The sequence below is a fragment of the Eulemur rufifrons genome, chromosome 17, assembly GCF_041146395.1.
Source record: "Eulemur rufifrons isolate Redbay chromosome 17, OSU_ERuf_1, whole genome shotgun sequence".
NCBI lineage: Eukaryota > Metazoa > Chordata > Mammalia > Primates > Lemuridae > Eulemur > Eulemur rufifrons.
Genome location: NC_090999.1, coordinates 24,396,560 through 24,413,549, shown reverse-complemented (window position 1 = coordinate 24,413,549; position 16,990 = coordinate 24,396,560). Strand labels below are relative to the sequence as shown.

Below are 16,990 nucleotides of genomic sequence, written 5' to 3'. Positions count from 1 at the left end.
CAATTTCAAGCAACAAAAAACTGGCCCCTGTTCATCTCCTATTCTAATCCACTCTCAAAGTTCTTTATTCTGTCGGGTGCTTATGCATTTATGGATTGTGTGGGGTAGATTTTCAGTCCTGATTAGCCTTTCTTATGTCTCCAACTGCATTCCCTTAGACACTGTTTGTAGCCTACACAGAAACTGCAACCTTGTTTGCATTCTGTCTAAGCCAACTAGACCTGGGGAAAAACATTTGCTTCCCCTTCAAAATCCTGTAAATGCAATCCCAAACCAAACACAATAAATCTGCACGAGTCATCACTTTTCCCATCTGAAAGATCTAGAAATCAGCATTTTTGCTATCACCCAGTGCCAGCTGACTGACTGGAATAGTCAGCCCCATGGTGCTGGGGTTGGCTGGTCGGATTGAAAGGGGTTTATTATTTATGGTTACAGTTGTTTTTGAATAAAGTTAGATTTTGGCCTCTTAAGCTTTTTATTTTTTAAAGAAAGAATTGTTTGAATTTTGCAATGTGTGCATGCATTACTTATTAAAATAGACTTAATAAAAATTTTTAAAGGGGAAAAGAACAAAGGGGGTACTTAGTTGTATAAAACCTGGTCCTCCATGGGGCTGGGGTTTTATTTTGGGTTTTTTACAGATCCTAAGCAGAAGGGCTAGGGAATTACAACAGGGAGAATTGACACCATCTGGAGAAATGTTTGGGAAGTATTATTTAACCCAGAATGTCTGTTTCCCTGTTGATATTTTGGGCAACAAAGCTTTTATATTCAAATGAGGTTATGATGAACTTTATTGATTTTATCCCCTAATAATAATAAACTTATTTGCATCCAAAGCATAGAACACCAAGAGTCGCTTGGACATGAGCTCAAAAGGAATCAAATCTCACTATATCCTCCAGGTAGGTGTCTCGTCACCCTGGATATTCCTCTCTTGGAAGCAGAATGGAGTAGTAGAAAGAAGATAAAATTTGGAGTCAACACAAGGGATTTGAATTCTGGGTCTGTCATTTACTACTTGTGAGAACTTGTGCCTGTTACATAATCCCCCTGAGTTCTTACAGTTGAGTTGCCTCATCAGTGAAATGAAGACAATGATACTCACCATATTTATGTGAGGACTAAATATAACATTAGTGCCTGGCACATAGCATGCATTCCATAAATGATGATGCCATTCCTTTCTGATGTGGTTCTCCTTTAGAACCCACAAGGCCCCTTAGTAGACGTCTAAAAACCAGTCTACTGGATTTTAAAATCAAACTCAGAAACCTGAATAATCTCTCAAATATTCTCTAAAACAAGTTTTAAATGTATTTTGTATTTGAGTTTGCTTGCTTGGTAGACTTCTGCATGTGGGAAGTGTGGGCAGAGTGAGGGGATCTTGTGATCAGTCTTCTTAACAGTAACAGAGACTCAATAAACTATTTGTATGTAAGACATACTGTGTCTGGCAACTAATACGCTTTCAGTACAAGGTAAGAACCACCCCTCCCCACAAAATTCCCCAGAAAACTCTTGTGTTTTCCATTTGGTTGGCAAGAGAAGTGTTTCTTATTGTAGAGAAATGGGGGAAAAAAAAAGGGGGGTCCTATTTGGTGTGGTATGCCAAAAAGGAATTTCAAAGGTGAATTAGTGGCTGTAGAGTATTTACCTGTTTAAAGCAAGCTTCCACCAGATTTGGAGGGAACATGTTCCTGCAAAGAAAATAACAGTAAGTTGAAAAATTCTCCAAATAATGTTTGTTCCTTAAATACTGTATCAGTATATCTAAGGTAAAGATTGCATTGAACCAAGCAGCAAAGGAAAAAAGAGAAAGATTTTGGTGGATTAAGTTGGGGCCATGTAGTTCATATTTTTCAGGAAGTTTCCAGTTCAACTCTTCTATCCTCTTGTCAGCCAATGAGATTCTTTGTGCAGTCATTAAATTATCGGAACCCTGCTCCTAGGAAGAATCGAAGTGAGAATGGAAAGGGCTTTTATCATTAGCATTCTGGCTAACTGAGGTATTATTCAATAGTAGTCATTTTGGTTATTGTACCATGTGTCTAGGAACTGAATGTTCTGAATCAAAAGTCATGGTCAGACTATGGAATTTCGTTCTCCAAAAATTCCTCCTAAAAGCCTTCTGGGGGATGGGATATTGGCACTGAACTGCTAGAGCTTCTGTGGCCCTTTGGTGGCCAATGGAGAGACGGCACACAACATTTGAACTTGAGGCCCACATGGCAGGGTTTGTCACTTCCTCAGAGTCTATGTCAGAGCAGTGTTTGAGTTTGTGGGGATGGTGAGGGAGGAGCCACACTCTGGGTGTGGATTTCTAAGCAGCTATGTGGCACTGGCCAAGTCATGGCACCCATTTATGTCTCGGCTGATTCATCTGTTAAAGAGGAGATTGGATTAAACTATCATTAGGGCTCCAAGACAGAAGACTGTGGGAGAAGAAGACATGACCTGGGCAGTTAGTTATCTCAAGTTCAAGATCATACCAGTTGTGTTATCCAAGTTATATTTTATGGTTATAAACTCTTGTCCCTTTCGTCCTACTACCAAGACCATCTTGTTTTCTTTTCCTTCCCATCTATGCTCATGGGTTCGTTTCTATAACCTTGATAGAAGTGTGCATTCAGGAGATTCCAGGATAAGTGCTCAAGCTAAGTGACTGGATGGGGACAGGATAATCATACACTTGTCACTGAGGGAAGGAGAGGCAGAAACACACAGAGCTCTGACGGATCAACCAGACTGGGGATGATAAGATCTCAATTCTTCAAACAAGGAGTAAAAATTATACGGGAAGAAAATATAAAATATAATAATGTATTCCTAATCCAAACTACCAGAGGGTAAAGCTCATGAAGAAATAGTGAAAAGCCTTAATTAATTGTATGAACTAAATAAAAGCATGGTTATCAGGTACCCACTTGGTATGAAATAATGTTATAGGGTGGCTTGTTATATTCAGATCATTGTGATTAATTCCCTGAAAAAGGGCTTTCAAGAAGAGGCCCCATGAGGTTGGGTGGTGTTTACGTATAGACGGTACAGGGTCACCCATGGTGGGAATTGAGAGGTGCTGCTGAAGAGATGGTCTGTTCTCCAAATAGCTCTTGAATCTACCTGCCACAGACCCATTCCTTGAGGTGGCAGGTGAAATCAATCCCTTGAAGGAGTTCCCTTCAGATGATCAATGGAGCACCCTTTAGAGTAGGATTGGCAACCCCAGGCCCTTTGCAGGTAAGTTGTAAAGATGGGCAGGAAGGGCTGGGTTTGGGAGGACAGGCAGGGAAGGGCTGCACAGTGGGGGGCTGCTGAACAGGTGGGGGATCTAGAGGCCTGAGCTGGGATATCTTCCCTTCACCCTTCCAGATGCACTCTCCATTCTGCTCTGTGCCCTGGGACACTGAGCCCAGGGATGCTGACTTCTATGGACCGTGTAGCCTGTGGGTTTTCTTGCTTCCATTGGGTTTATCTAGTGGTATGCACTGACAGATCCCAGGGTACCAGGAGAAAGAAGTCCATGTGTATGTTCTCCCAGCTCTCTCTTTGACAGGTTTGGAGGCAGCTTCCTTTCTCCAATTAAAGCTATGGCTTCTACCCTGAAGGCCCTTTCTCCCATGGCTCCAGCTCTTTGTGGTGGGTTCCAGTACCAGTTCCCTTCCTTTGCCCCTTCATAGCCAGGAGTGGTAACAAAACAGCTTCCTACTGTTGTTAGTGCTCTGGGGCTTCACCATCCCCATGGGTTCCCTTAACTCTGCCTGCACCTTTGCAAACTTTCTTCAATGTTCCTTTCTAGTACGCAGTATGCCTCCTGCCGGGACCTGAATGAACCAGGACAGGTGTGTGAAGAGAGAAAGCAGGAAGAGCCAGGATCAAACTTTGTCTTACTTCTCAGCCCTGTGCAAGACAAACTCTAGGACCAAATCTGCTCCAAGTATTAGACAAAACTCATTTGTAATCAGTGTGTGGTTTGTACGTAAAACAATGCTTAAGAAGCCATCCTTTAAATCTTTTATTGCTGATCTGCCAAATTCTTTCTTCATAAATAGTACAAAAGGAAAGCCCTGGGACAGGTATGACCAGATGATCTATAACATCCCTTCTGGAACTAATCTGTGTATAATGGAGAATGATACAGATCACAAGTTCTAAATCAGAAGAGTCAAATAGGCCGGGCGCGGTGGCTCACGCCTGTAATCCTAGCACTCTGGGAGGCCGAGGTGGGCGGATCCTTTGAGCTCAGGAGTTCGAGACCAGCCTGAGCAAGAGCGAGACCCCACCTCTACTAAAAATAGAAAGAAATTATATGGACAGCTAAAAATATATATAGAAAAAATTAGCCGGGCATGGTGGCACATGCCTGTAGTCCCAGCTACTCGGGAGGCTGAGACAGGGGATCGCTTGAGCTCAGGAGTTTGAGGTTGCTGTGAGCTAGGCTGACGCCACGGCACTCACTCTAGCCTGGGCAACAGAGTGAGACTCTGTCTCAAAAAAAAAAAAAAAAAAAAAAAAAAAAAAAAAAAAAAGAAGAGTCAAATGAACAGGCCATACTTGAATAAAAATTAGCCTTAGGAGCAGGACTTAAGAAAAATAGGTTAAGAATTATTAAAATTCCAAGGTGAACTGCATAGTTGAGAGGAGAACTGAGTGACCAGATTCTGAGTCCTAAAAGCAGGGCTTTCAAACTCTATATCCTTTCCTTGTTCTTCTTGCCTCTTTCATATAAGATCAGAAAAAGGATCCTTACTGCAATTTCTTTTAGAAAGAAGTAAAGATATGACCTTCATTTTAAGTCTGGCAAGGCTGGGTCAGTCAGACACCCCTTCCAGGGTTTGATTAGCTTCCCAAAATAAGAGGTGTTGGGTGGGTCCAAACATACCCAAAGACAGGGGCTTGCAAGGACATACCTGATCAAGTCCAGGAAGGCATCTGCAGCTGTCACTTGTACAATTTTGCCTTCTCTGTGCATGTTTTCCTTTGTGCCCTTCCCAGGATGGATGATGATGACAATGATTATGCCAATCACCACAGCAATGATGGTGGTAGTCATGTAATAGACTACAGCTCGCATTCCCATCTTCCCTGATGCCTTACTATCTAGGGCCGCCATTCCTGGTGAAGGCAAACAGAAGATTTTCAGGAAGTCAGTCCAGGGAATTCTCCAATGGAAGACAGTGGGAACAGCATTTACTTTTACACTCCCCTTCCCTCATCCCAGCCCGCAATGGGATTCTGTACATGTCCTGAGAACGTAGCCCCAAATGTAATTAGGACATCACTAAAGGTGAAGAGAAAAAGCCATAGAATGGCTAGGCATCAGCTGTGTCAGCGAACACTCAATCACTCGTTTTCCGCCCCAAGAGTTGATGTCACATGGCCAAATAAAAATTGCTCTCTAATTGTCTGAAAGTGCAATCAAATTCTTTCCTAGGTTACTTCTAATTGGGAAGCTACAAGTGTTAGTAGTGAGCAGTGCGTTTGTGTATAAACAAATATTTTTTAAAAATTTCTGGCAGGATGATATAAATTTACCTCAAGTTCAAGCACTGTGGTGATTCACACAGAATAACTGTCATTAAATTCTTTCAAAAGAAGTATTATTTGTATACATATTTGGGAGTCTTTTTGGATGATTTTAATGTAAAATTTAAGCTATTATTCTGATCATCTGCTGCTCTATTTTCAATTTGCATTTAAAGTAGACATTGGGTAATAAGGCCAAAGTTCTCAAATAGTTTCTCTGTTGTTTCATTTCATCTCACCTAATCAAAATTTAAACAATAATTATTTTGGCCAATCTGAGCAACATAGTGAGACCCTCTCTCTACAAAAAATACAAAAATAAGCTGGGTGTGGTGGTGCATGCCTATAGTCTCAGCTATTTGGGAAGCTGAGGCAGGAGGATTGCTTGAGCCCAGGAATTCAAGGCTGCAGTGAGCTATGATGATGCCACTGCACTTTAGCCAGGGCAACAGAGTGAGACCCTGTTTCAAAAAAAAAAAAAGAAGAAGAAGAAGAAAGAAAGAAAGAAAAAAGAAAGAAAGCAAAAACCTACCAATCACTTAAAAAATTTAAAAAAACATGAAATAAAAAAATCATTTTGGTGCAGTAATTCCCATTCTTGCACCCTGTCTTTCTCCGCCTTGTCCCACAGGTCTGGGATACCTCATCTCATGCTAAAAACCTCTCTTTCCTTCATTTTCAGGACATCTTCAAAGTCTACCTCAGACAAGGTGTCATCTTAGATAAAAAAGGAGGCATGACTTTTAAGCCTTCCCTAATGGCTCTAGCTAATGGAATACTTCTCAATTCTTCTTAGGCCAGAAAATGATTGGAAATGACACAACACTCTCAAAAGATTAAATTATCTATAATACTATAGGCTCTTCAGTTTCATTAGCTATTTCCTCACTTTTCTTCCTTCTGTTCTACTAAAATACTAAAATCCGATTACAGTTAATCAAACTATTTAAAAAATTGCATTTCCATAAATGTATTAAAGGATTATACTGTATTTCAATGATGAGCATCAGATTCTACCATTTAAATAGTGACTCTGTTCACACAAACATATTTAGAGTAATGTAAAGTATTGAAAAAAACAGTGTTCCTGATTGCCAGATAACCAACTGGGTTTTTTCAAAATTTTTGATACAAAGGTAATTAACTTAGGTGGAATTGAAGCCATGATCTTTGATTTATAATTTCATTTGAATTTGAATGGTATCATTTATAATTTTCTTAATAAGCATTTACTTAGTACCTGATATGTTCTTATTTTTAACAACCTGTAAGGCAGATTAAAAACCAATTAATTGTCTAAGGTCTTCATTAACGCCAAATAGAATGGAGTGGGAGCTTGAACTCAGACCTTATGTAACTTGGTTTAGGTGCACTTTCTGTCTCTGAGGGAACCAACTGCAGCTCCCACAGATGAGGATGCCAATGTTGGCTTTAGTGTATGAGCTTTTTAGCCTCTTTTATCATTGCCCACGTTCTTGAAACCAAGGGTTAGGCATTTATTTATTGGAATGACCCCACTTCAATACTTTAACTACATTAAAAATGGGCTACATCTGTTCTCAACCCAAGTACCTCATCCCCCCATTTTCATTCTCAGGTCTGAATCACATCCCAAAATGTCTCGGCTTGGCTGTGCTCGAAATGATTTTTCTCAGAAGGGGCCCACTCTCTTTCCCGTGATTGCCTGAACTTGTCGCCACTGAAGCCTGCAATTCTTCCGGCTCTCTCCCTGTTGACCCGGCGAGTGTTGTAAGCACAATACACCGGGTATCTCTGGGCACCAGGGGGTACCACCAGGCAGCAGTATTTTCTTCCTCCAAGATGCTTGCTTTCCCTCTTGCCTTCTATTCTGTGGTGCTGTTCGGTTCTCACGCCAACTCTTCGCTGACGCTCCTGCCCACTATTCCCGACCTATAGCTATTCAGAAAGAGCACTAAGTGGTCAAGGCCAAGCACTGGAAACCAAAGTGGCAAACAAAGGATGACGCTCAAGTCTCCCTCCCCCACCATGGGGAGAGGGGCTGGGGAAATTTATCCCAATACCCACAGCTATTGGCTTTAAACTCTAGGAAATGAAGTTTATAGTTTTTTTTAATGTATTTTTAAAATAAAAACCAACATGAAAGCATTTCCCTATACTTTCTACTTGTGAAATAGTTGAAGACAACCATCAAGGCATTTTTTAGCCGTAAGCACAGAGGGAGAATCAGTAGTCAAATGAGAAGCCTCCCCTCCCTCTGCATATTGGCCCTTTTCCTTTGAAAGGGAGTTAAGCAACCGCTGCCATTGTTTCTGCCAAGAAAGGGGAGGGGGAGTATATACATTAACCAATTCTCCATGTAGGTCCTCCCCCTAAAGGAAGTCCATGTCCTACATGGGGCTGGCTACCTGCCCATCTCTGCTCCAGGTACTCCAGCTTGTAAAACTAACAAGACCACACGCTGTTGTCAGGGCAACAGCAGGACAGATGTGTACAATCTGCTTCATACACAATGGCTTTGATACTGGTGGAACCAAGAAAACAGAGGCAGAACTGTGGAAGACAAAACCCCAAAAGAGCAGGGTATTGTTCTTCCTCTCCCTCACCTAAACTCTGTGACCATCTCCTTTCCCTCACCACATGAAATACGAGAAACTAACCTTTACACAAATGTCAGGGTGTCTGGGGCAAGTTAAAGTACTAAATCACTTTGGAGAAAAGGGTACTTTGGCAGGAACTGCCCTAAATGTTTCAGAAGGAGAAAGTTTACATTGAGCCTTGTCACTTTAAAATATATGGGAGTTTTCTCTTTTGGGCACCGGGGCACTGGGGAGATAGAAAGTCACCTGGGAATGTAGGTGCTTGTGGGAGTGGGTTACAGCCACCATGCACTCATCTAAATATGTATTTGAGAAACACATTCCACAGAAAATGGCAAAAATAATGACCTTGATTAGCTTCTTTTTTTTCATTTGATCTGGGCTTAACTAAACCAACTCCATTCAAAATATCCTGACATCTGTATTATGAAAACAACCTGCCATCAGAATCAAGACCCTCTTGAAATCCAAAGAAATATTATATTGTACTATAGCTGAGTATCACAATGGCTCTTCCAGTCACAATGACATGTTTGTGTGTTTTGTATATTTTGAGTTACCTTTTATGCTGCTCTACTGACTCACTCACCAAGTCCTTCCTCTGACTGATGGTACATATTCATTTAATTCCATGACAAGTTTATAATGCAGATATTGCTGATACTGTTTCATCAACAATGATAAACTATGAAGAAACAAGAGGCCAGCCAGAGAAGTCAAACAACTTGTCCAGTGTTGCACAGCTAATTTATGAAGGGCAGAATTTAAACCCACACTTCCAAGAGAGTACCCTTATCACTATACCTTTCTTCTTATGGACAAGATAGGAGTCACCACATTTAATTTGCTTGTTATCCATGCTGACTTTTTTTTAACTTTCTTGCATTTGAGTTCAATGTTGAGATGAGCCACTTGGCTTGAGGAAAATTCTGTGGAGTGAAAACTGTCCAATTCCACAGCATTCCCTAAACCTACTTAAGGCCCAGCTGAGTAACACTGGTCACCAGAAGGACCAGCTAGAGAGCTGATATATCACTGCAAATTCTTCACCATACCTAGAAAAACAGCCCAGAGCATGTTCTAATAGAGTGTGTAGGGCCATGGATACTTCCTGGCTGTGAGCGCTTGAGTCTTATTTTCCTTTCTAAACTGCTACCCATCAATAACCAGCTGTCAAGCAAGCAATCATTTCTGCAAATCTATTTATGTTTAGCAATGAATTAAACATCAAAAGGAGACTGAGTAAGACACTTTCCAGAATGCAAAAGATTAAAACTTTGCTTCAAATAGCTGGGTATTTTAGGCAAGAGTCACTCGGAAGAGAGAGGAAAGGAAGAGAAGATAATTTCTTGAAGCACATAGGTAATTACCTCTTTATTTATGAAGACAGTCTTTTGGTAATTGGTTTAGCACAACAAATATGCACTGAATTCATACCATTGGTGGCGGTGGGGAGGAGGAGGGAGTGTTTCATAAATATGTATGTGGAACTCTGTGAGTCTGTATTGTAAATTAGATCTCTTTTGGTATAATAACTAGTATGACTTCTTGGATAAATAAAACATGTATTCATCCAAATATTAAAGGACAACATAAATAATGCCAAGTTGCCAAGGTTCTGTCATTTGCATGGATGTCATTCTCCCATCTGCTGAAAATCTATGTCTTACGCATTAACGTGTCTTAGTGTACTTCCCCCAGCAATTCCTGTCTCTGGTTTTGAAACATGTGTCTAGAGAAGCAGCCTTCTGTTTTGAATTCTTTTTCCACTTATCCCCATGATGTTTCATTGCCCTCTCAGGGTCACTGGACCAGATCCAGAAGGAACAGAAAAGGGTGATGGCAACTGCTGATTCAGGAAGATTGTTCTGTTTCAGTTTTTATTTTATTTTAGATGTACTCCTTCTCCACAATGCGCTTCTCAAACACTCATCTAATGAAAGCCGCCTGTTCTCAACCCTCCTAGAATTTCAAGATGGGCAAACTTACAACAAAGAAATCAAGGATGAGCTCCAGTATGTACCGTATTCATGCGAATACAAGGTGATGGCTTTTTAATAAGAAAATGAAACCCGAAAAATACAATATACTTCATATTTACAGATTGAAAAATGGGCTCCTTTGTCCTGAGCAGCTGCCCACGGCCAGAGCCAGGGAACACCGTCATCCCAGGAAGGAGAAGGAGGCAGAGGGCCAAAGCTCACCCAGGACATGCACCGAGGGAGAGGACTAAGCACGAAGCACGTCACTTTCAATCTCTCTAGAATTATATGAAGTTTTCTCGCACTAACATATTTTCTTCTGGCCCCTTTGTAGACTAGATTGTAAAAACAAAACAAAACAAAACAAAACACCCTGTAAAGGTCTATGATACTGAGGTTCTGGAACTGAACACAAATCCTTAAAAGTTAGATTCTAAATTGTTTGTAAAGAATGGTTGTATCACAATTTTGAATCATAGTTAGTAAGCAGGTTATGTCTTAGAACTTCATCTAGAAGTTCTAGAAAGACAATATTCAAACTACTTAAGGCCAATCTCAGGCATTTTTAGAAGAACATTCTTTAAAAAGAAATTATTTATGGCACAAAGAGTTCAGGCTCCGACATTAGAATACCTGGATTCCACTTTTGGCTGTGGTACCACGGGGCCTCTCTAAGCCTCAGTTTCCTCATTGGAAGAATAAAAGAATAAAAGCTCCCTCACAGGGTTTTCACCAGCATTAAAGGGGCTTCCATACAGAAAGCACTTAGCATAGTGCTCGGAACATGGTAAGCAATAAGAAATGTTAGCTGTCATCATTTCTAATTAAGCAGATATATAATTAAAAAGCTGCTCACAAAGTATTATTTTACCTCTCTAAGCCTTTATTTCCCATTTAGAAAAGAAGCTAATAATACGTATGTTGCAAGATAGAGAAAACATACATAAAGACTCAGTACAAAGTAGGCCCTTGATAAATGACAGTTACAATCTCCCTCTATCAGAATTTTCGTGCCAAGAGAGAAGGACCATCTGTTTTATTCATTGCTGTAGCCTCAGTGCCTAGAACAGTGCCTGTACACAGGAGGCGTCCACTAACTACTCTTCGAATAAGCAATCATTCTTCTTACTGTTATTGTTGTTGTGCTGGGTAGAGACCGCATGTTTTTTAAAAAAACACATTGGGTTACTGTGTGAATTATAAGTTCTAAAATTGCTTTTGTTAAAATACTCTTTAATTCTGACTCACTAATTTTTGTTGATCTTCCCCCAATTAATCCAAAATATGAGGTTCATTCTGTCTGGAACAATGACAGACAAACTTTGTGGGGAAAGAGTGACAATGCAAACCCAGTGTCACTGGGAGCTTCATTTCCAGAGCTGGGAACCAATTCATGGCAGGGGGTCTCCAAGCTGGTCAGGAAGGCCGGAGGCCGGCAAAACTCTACATTAAGTAGAGCTCCCTACCCCGGCCACCCCGTTTCTTTTCCTTTGCCTTCCCTCTCCCACTCCTAATATTATTTTCTCTCTTTTGCTAACATTTTTCCCTCTTGCAAATAAGCCTATAGAAGTAACTGCTATAGTTCTATCTGTCTACACATTAACAGGAGAATGAGTGAATAAATGAAAAAAATGCAGAGAAGGGAATGGAACAGAGGGGTCTCAATGCATGCTTACTATGTGTGTTATGAAATCAATTTACTAGGTCATGACTAGCATTTTTATCAATTAATGACAGAGAATAGAATAGAAAAATATCAGAGTGCCTCATATATGGTAAGAATTGTTTTGTGGGAAATTTTTTCAGCTCTCTATGTGTGTGTATGTGTGTGCCAGGTCACAGTGTAAAATATATTTATTATTGTAGGTTCTGGTTAAAAAAAAGTTTGCAAACACTGGCATTAACCCCCATTCAGTTAATGGCAGAGGCTTTAAAAAGGAACCATGAGCTGTGGTCTTCCCTTCCAACGCCTTAGGCCGCCCACGCAACCCAAGAACTTACTTCATTCTCACTGGCGGAGACCAAGGAAATGAGGGGGCTGATTTCTGGGATCTGGTCAATTTATTTGAACCGAAATTTTATGGGCATTGTAACAAGGGAAAATGTTTTGGAAAAAGTTCACTTCATGGAATTTTGAGCAAAGAAGGCAATTTACTTTCATTGGTGATTCTTGGTGAAGAGAGTTAAACCATCTCCACAAAGAGCTGAGAATGATTTTGTAGAATTCACAGTCAATTAAATCACAAGTATTTTCACATGGCTTCTCACCCTGGCCAAAGTTTCCTTCCCATTATGGCTGTTCATAATATCACAAAACTCAACATTGCATTAGCCTGAAACACTACTTAGCTTTATGGGTTATATTGCATGAAGACGAGTGAAGCTTCCTTACAGATAGGCTGCTCGTTGACCCTTAAAACTTGTCAACAAGACTTTTTCTTTGAGCACTAGGAAAATGAAGTGTAGAAAAGCAAAAGAGAAACATTCTCTTGTGAAACATTGTTAAATGGAAAAATCAGTGGAGAAGACATTACTAGTGGCAGAAAAAGTAAACAAATCACTTTTATCCTCAGTGAGGCAAGACTAAGCAGACTATCCCGTTTCTCTGGCTACAGCCCTCCTTTGAGAATGAACTTGCATAGGGAAGCAGTGAGAGGAAACTGAGGCCCAACTTCCACCACCACCACCTCTGATACCAAAGAGCTTCTAGTGCCTGTTGGCTTAACCTTTGGGGTGGTGACTGCCTCTCCTGGGGGACCAGCCAGCGCGGTCCTTTCAGTGCTCAGGCTTCGCTCGTCTCTAGGCGGGTCTTGATCACTCGGCAGACTCTCACGACAGCCCAGCAGAGCCCGGATCGTCCCGGCAACGCGGTTTGCGGGAGGGCTCGCCGCAGGGACTTCCTCTCGCTCTCAGCAAGGCTGCCGGAAGCGCTTCTCAGAAGGGGCAGCTCTGAAATCCACTTCCCAGAGCCCCCCAGCTGCCGCGCAAGACCCACTGTGAGGTGATTTAGATACCCATTACCCTTCACATTGGCCCATCCTTCGCTCACAGTATTGGAATGCGCTTCACAATATGCTTTTTTGAAGAGGAACCAGAGAGTAATTCATCTTCTTTATGTGTGCTAAGCAGAGCAAGAGGGAGAGGCGAGCGGGACCCGCGACGGGCTGGGGAGTAGTGATTAGTAACAGCTGACAGCCTCAGACCAAGAGCCTTTCTTTGGTTACCTCATTGTAATAGCCGAGCACAAAGGAATGACTGTCCTCTTGCCAAGATTTAGAAACCCAGGACCACAGAAAATAGCAGCAAAAAGAAAAGTGTGTGTTGGGCAGTGGGGGCAATGGGCTGACCAAAGCAACTCTTGGTTATACCTGCAAAGCTGGCTTCGAAAGGAAACCTCCACCGAGAGGGAGACGCGCCTCCCCGCGGCGGGCACCCCCGGGACCCGCCAGGAGCGTACTGGGCACCGTCGGTGAAGTCACAGACGAGCGTGGGGACAGCAGCAAACCGCTTTGGTTCAATGAGAGGAAGTGCTTGCAGGGCCACAGCCCCAGCCCCTCGGTCTGTTTTCCCAAAGAGTCATGACTTACAACCAACCCCTGGATGAATCGTTTGTAATTTCCAAAATAGCCCTCTTTCCTTGGGATTATGTTTCTTGTTATGGAAAAGAGTAGACCTTCCCGCATGACTTTCTTGGGAAGATGATCAAGATAGCACGTTTCCCAGCTGGCAGGAGGCTGAATTGGACCGAATTCCACAACTGGGCTTGACTTGTCCAAAATTAACCAAAGGGTGTCTCAAGTTGACTGCAAGACGTGTCAGACTCAAGGAGCGCCCTTTCTTCCCATAGAAGGCCTGTCTCTCACAGAAGAAAAGGAATTGAAATGAAAGCTGCATAGAAGTTGAAAAGCAATATACAAATGTTAAACAAGACCGGTTCCACCTGGCCCTGCTTCCCCAGAGCACAGCTGAAACAGGAGTGTGACTCCAGGCCTAGCAATGCGGCTGGGAAGCAGCAGATTCCCTGGCCCAAGAGAGCCACACACACCTGTGTGAACTGATGTCCACCCACCTCCCCAGCCCCCATTCCTTGCCATCAAGATTCTGGAACCATAACCCAACTTGAACACTCTGAAATGGACTGAGGTTAAGTTTGTTGCTTGAAACCAAAATTAAGATTTTTCAGGAAGGTGTATTTCTTATAAAGAAGAGAAACCACCACAGAATAAAACATGTTCACCTTATCTATTTTCTAAATTAAATCCAGAGATGTGAATCTTATCTACTATATAGAAGAAACATTTTTTTAAAATGCAGGTCCACAGTTTGGCCAGTTAAGAGAGAGAGTATGCAAAATTAAATCTCTGGGGATAGAGCTGGGGGCTGAGGAGAAGAGAAAGGGAAGATAGTGGAGATAAGAGAGTTGAGAGAATGACAGACGGAGAGAAAGAAAAGACAAAAAGTGGAGAAAGAAAGGGGGACTGAAAAGCAGAGGCGTATGGAATGGAGAAAAAGTTCAGTAGGTGCTTTTATCTCAGTCAGCAGATTGCTTGGGCTGTAGCCAAAAACACCCCCTTTAGTTGTGATTAGTTTTCTCAGCATTTAAAAACTCATCAATTGTTCTTATCTAATCTATAAAGGAATAGTCACACCCAGGGAGTGGGAGATTATTCTCCCAGCTACCTGAGCCAAACAATAAAGCAGCATCATTTCATAGAGTGAAACAAACTTAGTAGTGAACTCTGGCAGTGGTTGGCTTCCCTCATCTCTGCCTTACTCGCACTGAGAGCATTTTCTCCTTGGAACAGGAAAAGCTGCATTATCGCCCCCAGGCTCAAGAGCAACAGTGGAATTGAATTATTCCTGATATATTCCACAAGTAGTGACAACACTTTTACAGTTTTCTTCCTTCTATAGAAGGGAGTTGTGTCTCTATATTCTACTTCAGTTTTATAACACCTATGTGCATGGTTCCTATCTGCTTCTCAGATTCATATTTTGATTTTTTTTTCAAGAAGTATTTAGGAATTCCCAAAAATTCTCTAAAGAAAATTATGGATAGTCCCTTCCATCAAACTTCACTAATTGTGAATAGATTTCAGCCTGTTGCCCAGGCTGGGCTCGAACTCCTGGCCTCAAGAAAGCATCCTGCCTCAGTCTCGCAAAGTGCTGGAATTACAGGCATGAGTCACTGCCCGGTGACAGTGATGTTTTTATTTTTGTTTCTTAAAAATATTTTTAGCTCTGAAGGACTCCTTGGAGCATATCTGTAAAATATGAGAAGTCAGTAAAATTAGAGCCTATACTGCCAGGCACTGTGCTAAGTGCATTATTAGTTTTACTCTCCCCAGATAACCCTCCAAGGGACTAACAGTGGTCAATCCTCATTTATAGGTTAGGAAACAGGGAGGTTAAGTCACTTGCTCAGAACCACACAGCGAAGAGGGAGCATTATGGACATCTGACGTTTTCCCACCTCCAGAACCCACTACACCTATTGCTTTGGAGATTATCTGTAAGGTAAATTCTTCACATTAGATTTGTATCAATCATTGATTTGCATTTGATCCATCTAACGGAGAATTGTGACAAAAATCTGTTTAAATCTATATTCGAAAGGACGCGTATATCACAGTAGAAAAAGGTGTGTGTTGTAAAATAATGCAGTGAGTGTAAGTGGCTGCTGTCCCAGCACTGGGACAACCCCGCATTGGAGTTAGTTTGACATCTCTCTTTGAACTGCAGCTTTATTCAGAAGGTGATATATTAATGGATAGCCTACAAAAAAGAAGAAAGAAAGAAAAACTGAACCACGGATAATTACATATTGCAAATTACATATGTGTAATTACCTTTGCAATGTGTAATTGGGTAATTCCTAGAACTCCCAGGCCACGTGGTGAAGCTGTATTATTTCTCCCACAACTCCATCTAGTGTGTTAATTATTAAACTTTCTGAGTCCATCCATGATCATGTGCACAATCTCCTAGGTTAATTCTTCATTATTGGGTAGCTTTGATTTATTTTATTTTATTTTTCTTTTTTTAGAGACAAAATCTTGCTCTGTCATCCAGGCTGGAGTGCAGTGGCATGATCATAGCTCACTGTAGCCTCCAACTCCTGGGCTCAAGCGATCCTTCTGCCTCAGCCTCCTGAATAGCAAGGCCTACAGTTGTGCACCACCATGCCTGGCCCATTAAAAAAAAATTCTTTTTTGTACAGACAAAGTCTCACTATGTTGCCCAGGCTGGTCTCAAGCTCCTGGCCTCCAGTGATCCTCCTGCCTTGGCCTCCCAAATTGCTGGGATTATAGGCAGTGAGCCATTGCACCTAGCCCCAGCTTTGATTTAAAAAAGTGCCTGGGTGCGGTGACTCACTCCTGTAATCCTAGCACTCTGGGAGGCCCAGGCAGGAGGACTGCTTGAGCTCGGGAGTTCGACACCAGCCAGAGCAAGAGCAAGACCCCATCTCTATCAAAAATAGAAAAATTAGCCAGGGGTGGTGGTGCATGCCCGTAGTCCCAGCTACTTGGGAGGCTGAGGCAGGAAGATTGCTTGAGCCCAGGAGTTTGAAGACTATGATCACGCCACTGCACTCTACCAGGGGCGACAGAGCGAGACCCTGTCTCAATGAAAAAACAAACACAAAACAAAACAAACAAAAAAAATGTGCTTAGAAAAAACCTGAAATTTTGTTCCTTTAATCCTTGCCCTTTGATATAAATTTTTGCTTCTGGAGGAACCCAAAGCAAGTCTGGCCTACATTTACCAGGGGGACTTTGATCTCCTTTTCTCCAGAGTAAATGTGCATCATTGTTTCTCCCACCTGATCCTCATGTATCACTATTTCCAGTATACCATCCCGCAGTGCCTCCCGCTGCCTACCAGTCAATCCCCTCAGTG

General features: G+C 41.8%; 1 protein-coding gene across 4 annotated transcripts in view; it reads right to left on the bottom strand.

Moving 5' to 3' along the window:
• Window positions 1-16,990, bottom strand: part of SLC1A3 (solute carrier family 1 member 3) — a 78,720-nt gene that overhangs the window by 12,755 nt on the left and 48,975 nt on the right. For 3 of the 4 annotated variants that reach the window (XM_069492166.1, XM_069492167.1, XM_069492168.1), the window contains 2 exons: window positions 4,914-5,118; window positions 1,661-1,703 (listed from right to left, as the gene is read on the bottom strand). In XM_069492166.1, coding sequence (XP_069348267.1) covers window positions 1,661-1,703; window positions 4,914-5,118 — 248 coding nt within the window. The remainder of the gene's footprint in view (window positions 1-1,660; window positions 1,704-4,913; window positions 5,119-16,990) is intronic. The other variant, XM_069492169.1, reaches the window with a different exon arrangement.